The 12897-nt window shown below is 35.6% G+C and overlaps 1 protein-coding gene across 1 annotated transcript in view; it reads left to right on the top strand.

The window, feature by feature from the left end:
- The window catches only part of GPC6 (glypican 6), a 730796-nt gene that overhangs the window by 536330 nt on the left and 181569 nt on the right, over window positions 1-12897 (top strand). The window contains exon 4 of the mRNA XM_065740816.1: window positions 689-854. Within this exon, the coding sequence (XP_065596888.1) occupies window positions 689-854 (166 nt within the window). The remainder of the gene's footprint in view (window positions 1-688; window positions 855-12897) is intronic.

The raw sequence follows: 12897 nt of genomic DNA on the forward strand, positions 1-12897 counted from the left end.
ACAAGTGCAGCCATGTTGTGCTATACTGATGCTTAACTTGAAATGCATTAGGCTGTTGTCAATAAAATGCTTCATTATTGCTGAAGATATTGAAAGACAAAATCAAACAAACAAAAAAAAATAGCCTGATATCTTTATGAAGTTGTCTGAGAAAATAGAAGGGTGGTTTTTTTGGTTTTTTTTTTTCTGAGAACAGGATTATATCCCTTTTTCATGGAGCATTTCTGAATAATTTAATAGAAATGATCTTGGATTTACTGCATTTTAATAAATAGGAGAATTTCATCCAGTGTGACTGGCAGTTCTAGCTTGAATGAGAATAGGGTAGCATCACCTTGGGATACTTCTGGTTAGGATCAATCAGTTTCTGTCACACTTATTTCCTGGCTTTTTTTTCCTTTAATTCCAATAAATTTCATGGGGGAGGGCTGGGGCAGAAAGCTCTGCCAATCAAGAGGGGAGTGTTGATTTTTGCATTCCTGAAAGTCACTGCTGGCTGTACTGAATGAAGATAATGAGTAGGAATTGTTGAGCATCATAGGAGGATGTTATTAAAGGTTGAGATCTCACAGATTGCCCCTTCTGCGCTTTTTGCTTGAGAGGCATAATCTCAGCAACCCCAGCACTCACAGAACAGGAGATTGATTTCCTCCTTTTTCTTTTTCTTTCCCCCCTTCAAACTCTGCAGGTCAGTCCCACCCCAGGGTGCATCCGGGCGTTAATGAAGATGTTGTACTGCCCTTACTGCAGAGGACTTCCCACTGTGAAACCTTGCAACAACTATTGCCTCAATGTAATGAAGGGCTGCCTAGCAAATCAGGCTGATTTGGATACTGAGTGGAATCTGTTCATAGGTAAGAAGAGTTTAAATATTAGTGGAAGGAAATACTGCTAATAGCAAACATCTGCAGAGTTCTGTAAGGTTAGAAGATTCTGTTGGTTAATACTTGCAATGAAACAATTGCAGATGCATCTCATTTTCTAGTTCAACTTCCTGGACTGCAGTAGGAAATGACATTTCTATCCCAAAGCAATACACATTTCATATTTCGTATTTCAAATGGAATTGTGTGGTGTTATAAGTTCCGATCTAAATTATTATATGATATGTGAAATATTAGATAGTTTTATTAGGAAATGATAAAAAGCTTAACATGGCTGAAAAAGTTTGTACTTCAACTGAAAGCTAGGATCTTGCAAGTTGAGAAGATAGTAGCACTTTATAACATCTATTCAACATACATTACAAGAGCACTTTTCTTAATTTTGGTAGAATATAGTATACATAACTTAAAAAGTTACATACATGAGAAGTTATTAATTCCCCGTTACCAGTTAAAATGTGCTAATGCCTCTCTTTCAATGTGATGAATAGGAAGTATTAAACATACGATCAAAATTTAAGAACAAAGTATAGAAACCATATTTAAAGATAACTGCTATTACAGCTTTATTCACGTATCTCTTCACTCTGGTAAAATAAAATGCAAAGGAAGTAATCTCCTTAACAGTAATTCAGACATCCTGGAGCAGAAGAACTCTTGGAAGATTAACCTTAGACAAGAAATAAGACCTTCAAGTTGCTTTTGGTAATAGATAATACAAAGCTAGGATGAGAAATTAGTCAAGGCTATATGATAATGATAAAATAGAAAGAACAGAAGCAGCTAGTTATATATCAAACCTTTGTAAGCATACTAGGCTAAATTGAATCTGGGGAAAACAGATCAGCTGGAAAACATGGGATAAATTTTCTTTATTCTACATAAAGAAAATATTTTCTTCTTTTGTAAGACAAAATATCAGCAATCTCATTTGCCTAATTTCAAACCCCACAGACCAATGTGACTTTGAAAGTATGACTCTGACTCACAATGCATTTTTACCTTACTCAGCACAGCGGTGGTACAAGATGGATAGGGAGAAGAAAACAGGATGAAAAATGAATCAGAGTAAGCAAAATGACAAACGCTATCAAGTGTGCTATAAAAAATAGCATAAGCAGAAATGCAAATAGCAATAATGAAAGTGATACAAATAGGCATGCCTTCTCAGTTCCTTGTATTGGTCAAAGGAAGCTACCACAGGAAGATGCATAGTATGGGGGAAACCCATGGTATTACTGGTATGAAAGGAAGAGTCAGTTCATCACCTGAAAGCTAAATAAGAGTGGATGAGAAATAAATGCCCATCTGTTAAAGACATGGTGAAATCTACTTTCCCTTTGAAGTTAAAGAGTATGCAAGACCTGAATTGTCAGTAATTATGATCACAGAAAATACTGTAGGCTTTTAGAAAAAAAAATTAACTAAAATAAATAACAAAGTTTTTTATTAAGGTAAGCACCTGTTCAAATTAAAAGCTGGAAGGTAAGATTTCAGGCCTTAAGAGATTTCATTTTCTGGGGCTTTGAATCCACTGAGAGATTTGGGCAGGGTAAGTTTTGTGCTCAGAAGTGTGGAAATGCTTCCAGCTTCAGACTTTCAGTCTGATGAAAAGCCCTTGTCTTCATCAATGTATTTCACATTTCCATTGTTCCTGCTCTCAGAAAAGCAAAACTGCATGAAAGCTAGTACATTTTGTTAAAATATCGTGCTAATTTATTAAATACCATGTAAAACATCAAGTGCTTCCTCAAGGCAACACAGACTGCTATGCAATTATCCCTTCATGTCAGCGATGACAAGACAGTATAAAGCACTGATACATCAAGACATATTTCTCTTTCTTCTACCTATACAACTTTCCCTGTACAAATTGATGGGGGTTGGATTAGAGGAGAGAGAGAGATCTCCCTGTGTTTGGAAAAGATATTCTGTTTTATCCCATTTTGTGAGAACCCTGACAGCTTTGCTGGTGATCAGAGTACTCAGTCCTTCCTTTACAAAAGATTGAAATCCAGCAAGTTGTCTCTGTCTCTGACAGCTGTCAGAGGCTTTCTAATAATACATGCAATTCCCTAGTACTAAACACAACAAAACTTCTTCTCACTGAATTAAAACGAACGGCAGCATTTTACAGTACCACTGAGCTATGAGAGATTGGAAAGTATGCATGAGCAGTTTTTATTCCTGTTCCAGCATTATGAACCATGCACTAGGAAAAAAAAAAAATTTGTGAACCAACAGTCTCTGCATAGGCAGGAATCCTAAATAATAGTGCATATTGTTACAAATCATAATAGGTTTGCATAGTTTATAATCTGGGGATTGTAAGGTTGTTTTGGCCAAAGTTAGGACTAGGAGAAAGCTCCAAGGTGTGTTTGTCAGTAGCAAAGTAAATAGTATCTCCTGGAAAGCATGTTCTGGTATTGCTCTGTAGTTAATTATCCAGCAACACCAAAATCTACAAGTGAGGAGGAACAGAGGTATGTAAATAGGTTCTCTCTCAAAAGGATGTGCTATAAGTTCCACATAGTATATAAATGCAAAATCCAGTACTGAAATCACATTGATATAGCACTAATAAATCTTACATTCACTTCCAAAGCTAGGCAGAGTAGGACAGCTTCCCCTAAACATCTGGTGCTTTCCAAGATTTTATAGACTGTGAAAATTGGTAAGAGGTGAAACAGCTGCAACAGCATGACACACAGTTTATTTTACTTTTTCTATTTGTGTTACCTTAAAGTCTGTGTAATTTCTGTATAACTATTCACAACAGGCTTTTTTTATTTTGTTGGTTTTGTTATTGCACAATAAAAGCCAAATGTAGCACATCCCGTTCAAGCAAAATTCCTATGAAAATCAGAATTTTGCCTAAGAAGATATAGTTATTAATATCTATTAAACTGTAACGATTGATTGCTACTTCCAGGTATCTATGTAAAATTTTCAAGAGGTAAATCAACTACATTTACTTCAAAAATACACACTTTGACAAAGCTTGCTTCTGACATTTTGCCTATGAGCTACCCCTCCCTTATAATATCCCTCACACCACTCTCAGGCGAAGTTAGCCAAGGAAAGATAAAAAGGATGAGTAGAGGAAATGCACTGCTCAGGAAGGAGATTGCTTCAGGGGAGGAGCTGACTGATACCATGGAATAGAAGAAAGAGGATTTTCTCTAGGTCTCATAGCCCAGCAGATACAGTCAAAATTATGCTTCTCTCCATGGAGCTATAGCAATTAACAATGACAAGGATCAAGGATCCCAGTGTTCATTCCATCACAGAAACACAAAAGAGATGAAGAAGAAACTGTTCTCACTTACAAAATAGGTCTTTTCCAACCTTGGTGAATCTATGATTCTACAAAGATTTTAACCTATGTATCTTAGGGAACTAAGCACAATTTCAGCAAGACTGTTACTCCTCTTCATCAGTAGCCCCATTTTTCAGTTCCTATTTCTATCCTCCTCTACAGTTGATCAGCTGGTTGCCTTCAAGTTCTCTGTGTCTCAAGTACCTGAGGAACTAGCTCCCCTTAGTGGGCACCACACTTCCTCTTGGAGCCCTCATTCAGTTACAGAAGCAATACCCACAGAAAGGTGATTTCTACATATGTAGGAATCTGCATCAACTGAGTCAGTGATGACTCAGAATGGCAGAGTGGACAAAAACCATTTGGTTTCTGCTGAAATAGGGTTTCACTTTGTCCTGTACTGGGACAAAAATGTAGATGATGCTAAACCTAGGTGCTAAGCAAGATTGTGAGCCAAATATACCTCTTATGTAATTCAACGCAGCAGAAGGGTGAATATCCAGGTAACTGCTTTAATCAGAGCAATGACTGTACTTGGGCTCCTGTTGTGGACATCTAAAATAAATTATAAATGCTCTCTTGCTGCATTTAGTGGCAGTGTACTCCAGTGTAATGCCTAAGTAGATCATGTTTGCTTTGCTGCAGTCCATGGAGGTTTGTCACCGCGTGGCTATTTATAGCAGCAGAAATTACAAGTAAAATATTTTTTATAGAACCATTCAACAGTAAATCAGGCATGCTTGACTTTGCTCCTGAGTTTAGAAGGAAGGACATTGGTGTAAACCCTTCAGAGCTGTGCTGTAACACAGAGGTGCTGTGGATTCTGTTTTTCCAGAGCACAGCTCAGGACCACATCTTTGTCCGTGAAAAGCAGCCAAGGGGCACCTGCGCTTGGTCACTGTCACAGCTGGAGAGGAAGTGGCCTTGTTAATGGTGTATCTGATATTTTAAAAGTGTTGTAGTGTAGCAAGGCAGAGAAGGCTCTGATGTGCCCTATTTTGATCTTCCAAGGCCAGCAAAGCCAGCACCCAGCTCTGAGAGCCAGAGCTACCTCTTACTGCCAGTGTCTTGCTGGTTACTTCAGACACAGGGGAAAATCATATTTGCAAGGTTTCAGCAAAAGCTTCTCCTGCCAGTCTTGAAGGTATTTCACTTACCATCAGTGCTGCAGCTCTGCATTTCTAATAAATATTCATTGTTGTGCTTTAGGAATCCCTCTGTATTCTTCCCATTGGTATGACTCAGATACTTACCTTAGGAGAACTCTTGAGACTGAGCATACCATGCAATCTTGGTTATAGCAATTCAATCATTTTAAGTAAAACTCTCCATCAAAACCTTAACTATTTACTCCTAATGAAAGCTTGAGAGTGATGAAAATATGCAATCAGTTTTATTTACTGCTTACAAAAGCCTTCAGGACTGTGTGTTTTCTCCATTTCATGTGCAAGCACAAAGATAAATATTTTCCTATTAAAACTTCAAAAGACCACCCAGATTTGTTTCCTGTTACTGGTTTGTTATTGAGCTCTTTGAGAGTCACTTCGGTTCATGAAAAAAAAAAATAAGTAGGAAAAATTCTTGTTCCTGCTTGATCATGGTAAGTAAGAACTAAAAAAAAGATGTTAGCAGTTCCAGTTACCAGGCACTTCTCTCTGTCAGCTTCCTCTGTAAGCACTGTATGAAAGTAAGCTGTATTACTTATTATATGTTAGCTTCTCTCAAGGACACAGGGAGAAAAAACTAAGTGGTATCCTTCCTTCCATGAATGGCTTGCAGAAGATCCCTGCAGCCCCACATTGTCACTACTTCAAATTTCTCGTACAAATTCTTTCATTTTTGTCCTGTGGACATAGCATGAATACTTAAAAATGAGCATTAATATTTCGTATGAAAACTAATAGCATTCATAATTAAAGCAGCCTACAGATCAAAACCTATCAAGCCTTATTTTCAGTCACTGTCAACTTAGCAGACGTTGAAATGTTCAAGATGCAATCCTCCTTTCCTGCTTCCTTCCTGAATAAAATGCAGTGTGAAAACTCTAGTGAAATCATCTTTTCCACACATCAGAATAAGGAAAATTATATTAACTCAACTTTAATAACCTTTTCTTCACATTTCTTAGAGAAACTGTAGTGCCTCCAATGTTTTCTTTAATTCTCCTGCCCATGTATACTACAACAGCTATATATATATATACACTGATCACTACTCCCTTAGTTGAATAGGTAAGGTTTGGTGGATGGCTGCTGAGGTTCTGGAGCTCAATCCCAATTATAAATGAAAAAAAAAATGGAATCTGTAGTTTCAGATTTTTTTTCCCACTTTTGCTTCTCTTTCCCAAAAAACAAGGGAAAAATGGTAGAACATTGTTGTGTGTTACAAATGAAAATGAAGTTGCTTAAAAAGTTCTGAACAATCAGATGGGAAAAAAAAAATGCTTCCTTCAAGACCTACCTTCTCTGCTGTGCATAAGCAGCTCTACCAAAAGGAATTAGCAGTGTTGTTAAAAGTTTTATCATCATTAATCAATTATGACAGTTCAGGATAAAAATATACAGCTAAACAGTGAGCTCAACATGACAATATTTAGTTAAAAGATTACAGCATTATTATTTTAAAATCCTCTAATAAGCACTAGTCTCCATGATTCCATATTTTCCCTGTTTTTATGGAGTCACTGCCTGTGGCTGATGCTTAGGCAAGTTACATAGGAATATCCCAGAAATAAAGAGAGTATCATTATTCACTGAACAAAATAACAATGCATAGGAGCAGGAATATATTTGCTTTTTCTGTTGTATCTCTTCACTCAGAAGTATAAAGGATACATAATCTGGGCATGGAATTCCTCGTATGGTAATGAATTCAGTCTGAGAGCAGCCCTCTGAAGTTGTGTCTGCCAGCACCATGCAAATGGCATCAGAACTTGCCTGCTTCTTAAACTCCAGTTACCTTGCTAAACCTCTGAACCTCTCCACTGAGACAATACAGTGTCCTGCAAGCAGCTCACAGTATCCAGTACCATGTACATTTGCTCTAGGATGTTTCACTAAAGAACGAGGTTCCCTCCAGTGTGACTAAGGGATTGTCTGCTCCAGTTACAGCTTTGGGAAAGCTGGGGCTCATCTGTCTTGATCTTGCTGCTAGTTGGCACCATTGATAGCTCTTTACTAGGAGGACATCTCCTGGAGGGATACTAATGGCATCACTCAGAGTAACTCTCAAAAACAGACTGCTGACAAGATGCTGTGGATATCTGAAGATGCGGATGATTAGTGTAAGGACACCAGCAGACTTATTTTGCTCCCTTGATTTAACTGAACTTACAGAAATGAACTATACTGAGTGATTATGCACCTTATATCAAAGGATAGAAATATATTACTGTGTGAGAAAGACATCACCCATCATTAGGACACATGACAGTTACACATACAGGATCAAATCTGGCAATTCCAGCATTCTGACTTTGCCATCCACATGCAATACACCTGAATTGTGTCATATCAGCATTAGTGAAAAAAGCTTCTCAAGCTTGAAGTGGAATCAAAGCCACAGACTCTGCATTTACACCAGGAACAAAGGAGCCCTAAGTCGACTGCAGCATTTATGTTCTAGAGCAGAAATATCACCCAGAAATAATAGTGCTGATCAGAACTAACAAAAAAATAGTTTAAAAGATTTTACAAATACAGTCAGACACAAATGAAGAAATATTAGTTCAGTTTTCATTCCTTATCTTCAACTCTTTCCCATCAAAGGGAGTTGACTGGGGTAGTCACACTTCATTTGGAGGTTGCATGGAACAGTAAATTCCCATTTTTACATTCAGAAGTGCTGGGAAAGTTGTTTTGCCACTGCCCTTTGAAAAGTTTCTCTGAGTGAACATAATGATGTTACATGAGACATCTTTACAAAGAGAGTATGTTCACTCTTAATTAGCTGAATATCCTGTGATACAAACATCATTATTTTGTACTTCTCCAAGTCCATATCTGTACTGTCTTAGGGGAATTCTTGCTTCCAGGATCACAGTAAACAGCACTGTTTACTTCTATTACTGTGTATATTAACAGAATTTTCTTCTTTATGGGAATCACAGTTAAATATGGTCATTGAGAGCTACATCTCTGTTCATCTGTAGGGGCATCACTCAGACACTGTTGTGCTGATTTTCTCAATTCATAGGCCAGGGACCAGCTGAGAAATGTGCCCATACCTGTTTGTTTTCCCTCCTGGTTCTAGGAGTTTGAGAAACTCAGTCTCTCGATGGGGCATTTGAAATAAGGGAGTGAATAGAGTGCATATCTAAGATTCCAACTCTTGACCATGCTCTTAATTTTCAGTTCCCAGAAATCAATGTGGGTTGTTTTGTTTGTTTCATTTTTCAAGGAATATAAAAACAACTGATGAATGTGGAACTTTGGAACTTTTTTCCCCCTTTCTGCAAAAGCAGAATATTTACAAAGGGTATATGTTTTTAAATTACCATGAAGCGATGTTTTAAGTAGTCTTTATAGTTCTCTGCATAGAGGACTTGCAGGACAAAATCAGGAGTCATAGTTCTGAATTTAAACTGCTTGAAGGTAGCATATGCAAGTATAATTTTGAACTGAATTAAAATACAGAACAAAGAAACTGTAGTTTTTAGCTGTAGTTGGCCGTATTACAGCACCGTATCTAAACTGCAGCCGATACCCATCTCATATGAAAGCATATTTGGACAAACAGCCTGTCTGCATAACTCACTCCTTCCTTTCTCACAGCCTGTCTTTTGGGTAAGTAGTTTTCATTCCTTTTTGGCAAGTAAAGAAGGAATAAATGTTTAAATAATTATGTTGGGAAGTGGAACACTTTATTATTTCTAGTTTATTGATGATTATTGATAGATACAATTAGAGATATTTTTTTCCAAAACAGAATCCTATTTTAAAAATATGTACAAATTCAATTAAAAAAACCCATTTAGTTAACTCCTGAAGCAGTTAACTAAATTAACTTTGAACAATATAACTACATTTATTTTAAAAGTTACAGGTGAAAGGAGACAAATATTCATTCAATTTGAATATTGCTGCTTTTGTTTCACTTATCTGAGTTAAAGTATATTACTCTGTGAAGCCAGATTATGTTATTTTCACAAGCATATATTTGTTTTCATCAATATTTGGATGAGGCAGTATTGATAAATAACATGTTACCTGAATTTTACATTCTGCAAATACTAATATTTTCAAGGGAAGACTAGACAATGATTTGACTTTACCCCAAAAATACTGAAGATATTATTACAATTTTTGTCTCTGTGACCACTCTTCTGCATTTTATTTATGCTCATATTCAGCTGAGTTTAAAATCATACAGCTGGGAACAGACTTTTGTTGCACTGTACCACCAACTAGTTATTTTAAAATATTTAGTCTTGGAACTTGCAATTATGGGTAGAAATTATTACTGGTCAACTATTTTATGAAAGCTGCACAAATATTAATCAATTTCCATATACTGAATATAGAACTTAAAGCTATGAAATGATATTTTATATTACCTGTTTTCTCTGTCAGATTGATTTACCAAGTATCTCAGATTCTCTAAGCTCCATATTAGAAACAAACATCAGATTATGTTCTCCATTATTCAAGTGAATGTCATGTAGTGATGAGTATAACTCAGAGCTTATTTGTTCCACAGCAAGAAAATTCCCTACCTTCCTACTACCAAAAAACAAGTAAATATTGAAAATGCTTTATTGAAGTTTTTCTATGATATCAACAATAGAGGATATGAGTAGATCCCTTACCACTTCTATGTCAAAGCAAAATTGTCATTGGCTTACACTGTATTGTAATTTTGGGCGTTAGCCTTTACATGATGGAGGGTAGTCTGTTTATGATAATGTCTAATATCTTTCTACAGCCTTATCCTTAACAGGATAATGAACATACTTCTTTCAGAAACAAAGTAGTGTTAGCAACCTGCCTGATTGTCTCCATATATAAAAATCCATCTCCTGTATATGAAGTATATTAAAAAACAAACAGAGAAATCTCATGCTATGGGTAGTCTGCAATACACCATTCACGAGACATTTGGGGTTTTCTTAATATCATTTTTTAATGTTATTTTAGTCCTTGAAGTTGAGTAAGTTTCAACATGATATTTCTGAAGCAATGACTACTTAATCCAGAAAGAATGCAAGTGATAAACTGTAGTTTTGATTTTAGATTCTTGTAATATCTAGTAGACTAAATTATTAATTTTTTTAACTTTAATTGCTTTTGCAGGTCTTTTTTGAGCCATAAATAAATGATTGCACATTGTCAAAAGCTCTAAACCTTATTAACAATATGGCAAAAGTCACTCAAATATTTAATTTTATGTGGATATTATACAAAGTACATATGCTCCCCAATGTAAACTAAACGTTCGTTTCTTTTCTAATGAAGATGTATAGGTATATCAGGGCACAGGTTACACTCAGTCACCATTCTTTAAACTTCAGAAAGAGTGGAGGGTTCTTAACTGAGCTATAAATTTCTCATGACTAGGCAAGAGACTACTATAAAGATCTCTACAAAGTGTCCTGTATCAGTGCCATATTTAGTGGAGCAAAATCTCAAAACCATAAGGCAGATCAGAATTTTACTGAAGCAATATTCAGGAAATCATTCTTTCTTTCTGGTAAGGATCCCATGAATTCCCTTCTTGCAGTCTATCCTCCATTTCTTCTTGTAAAGTTTTTATTCTGATGTATTTATTGGTCACGAAAGCACAGATTTTTCCTCCTTTCTTTCTGCTTTACTGACAAGAAGTCTTACCATTTCTGTAGGCAGGGGAGCTGGTTTGCCCCAGAGTGATATTAGAGAGCTGATATGGCTGAAATTGTATGAGCATTTTTTGCAATGGCAAAATCTGAATGCATTCTGATGCATTTGAAGGCAATATGACCATGATATGAAAAACTCAGCTCTTATAATTCTTATTTTTCTGTATTACTCAGTGTCATTTGCCCTGTAATATAGCATTCAACACCCCTTAATGTCATTTGTATTGCAAGTTAACCTATGGGAGCTTAAATTCCCATGACATGCATTTTTCATTTAGCCTCCAGAAGCATATACTGAACTTTCCATGTCAGTAGTAACTCACCTTTGTAATATCACATTTCAGTTTGCAGCATCGATAAAGAGCCTTTCTATCTGTCTTGTCTTGTTAACTCTTAAAATAAAGATAACTATGTAGGGAAAAAGTAGCAGCTTGAAAAATAAAGAATGAAATCTCAGTTCCACTGGATATTTATTACTGACCTCAAAAGAGAATCAAATTTTTCAGCCAAGCTTTACAGCTCAGTGTAACATTTTAAAATGAGATGAAGGTCAGTATTCATTCTCAGTGGGTAGGTTATATCAGTACCTTGCACTTAGCTTAACTGTGGGATGAGAGCAAAAAAAATCACTAACTTGAATGATGTACAATAGATAGTTAAAGGAATAGTGCCAAAAAGCCAAAAAGTTCTCTTGAGCATGTGCCCATAAAACAAGGAGCACTCAACACTAGATAACTTGATTTTCATAGATGAAATGATACAAAAAATCTTCCAGTAGATATCACTGTTCTAATAGAACATGTAGAATCATACACGCATTTTGTTATATTTCAGCATCCTTATTTTACATTGATTAAAGAAAACTGTTAAACACAGTATATAACTATTGGAAAGTAAGAACGACAGCTCTCGTGCTCATAGGTATAGTTTGTGATAGCTGTGATTTCATTCATTCACATGAAAAAAGGGGTTATGTGTTTCTCCTAAGAAACTAAAAATGAATCTATGAATATTTTGTTACTTGAAACTGCTGATATCTGCAGTGCTGGAAATGTCCTTTAAACCAGATTCTCCTTTTCATAATGTACTTTTTACTTAGCTTCAAATGAAATGGGTTTGTTTCCTTTCTATTTTATTATGATACATTTTTATGTCACAAAAACCTTTCTGTGCGAGGCATGAGAGATGTCTGTTCCAAGTTTTGCTGATGGCTAAAAGCACATTTTCATAATACGGAAATCCTCTATTCCAGATATTAGTGACTGACATTCTCATTTCAGTATGTTGACTGCACTCAGATAAATCACATTTAAATTATTAGAGTTAGGAGTACTTTCATAATATATAGTTTGACTGTCTTCTCCATATATAAATAATATATTTTTAAAGTCTCTCTCATTCATTTATTGATATAAGTGCATAATATGCTTGAGTTGCTCAAATGCCGATGCCAGAAAAATACATATAAAATTGAGTAATCTGACAGATGTATATTTTGAAGATTGCATATTTAAATTAATATTAAAAATAAAAAACAGTAGAATGAAAACCTATGGTAATAATATGCCAGTAGATTTTAAGAAGCCTCTTTGACATTTCAGTTGTGATGAAATTCGTCTATGAAAGTTTATTAAAAGCATAATAAATGCTTACTCAGGTTGAAATTACAAGAGATAGCATGGCAGGATTTTAGCTGTTACAAATCATCTAGTAATGGAAATCTGGCAGTAAACAACACATGAAGATGTAATACCACTGATTTTGAATGTAATGAAAGATACATTCAAAAAATAATTCCCAAACAAATTCATTTTCTCAATTTATTTGTTATCAACTAAGGAAGAGAGCAAATGCTTATTCTT

The sequence above is a fragment of the Cyrtonyx montezumae genome, unplaced genomic scaffold (assembly GCF_038088225.1).
Source record: "Cyrtonyx montezumae isolate F1298 unplaced genomic scaffold, pur_monq_1.0 scaffold_3, whole genome shotgun sequence".
NCBI classification, from domain to species: Eukaryota; Metazoa; Chordata; class Aves; order Galliformes; family Odontophoridae; genus Cyrtonyx; species Cyrtonyx montezumae.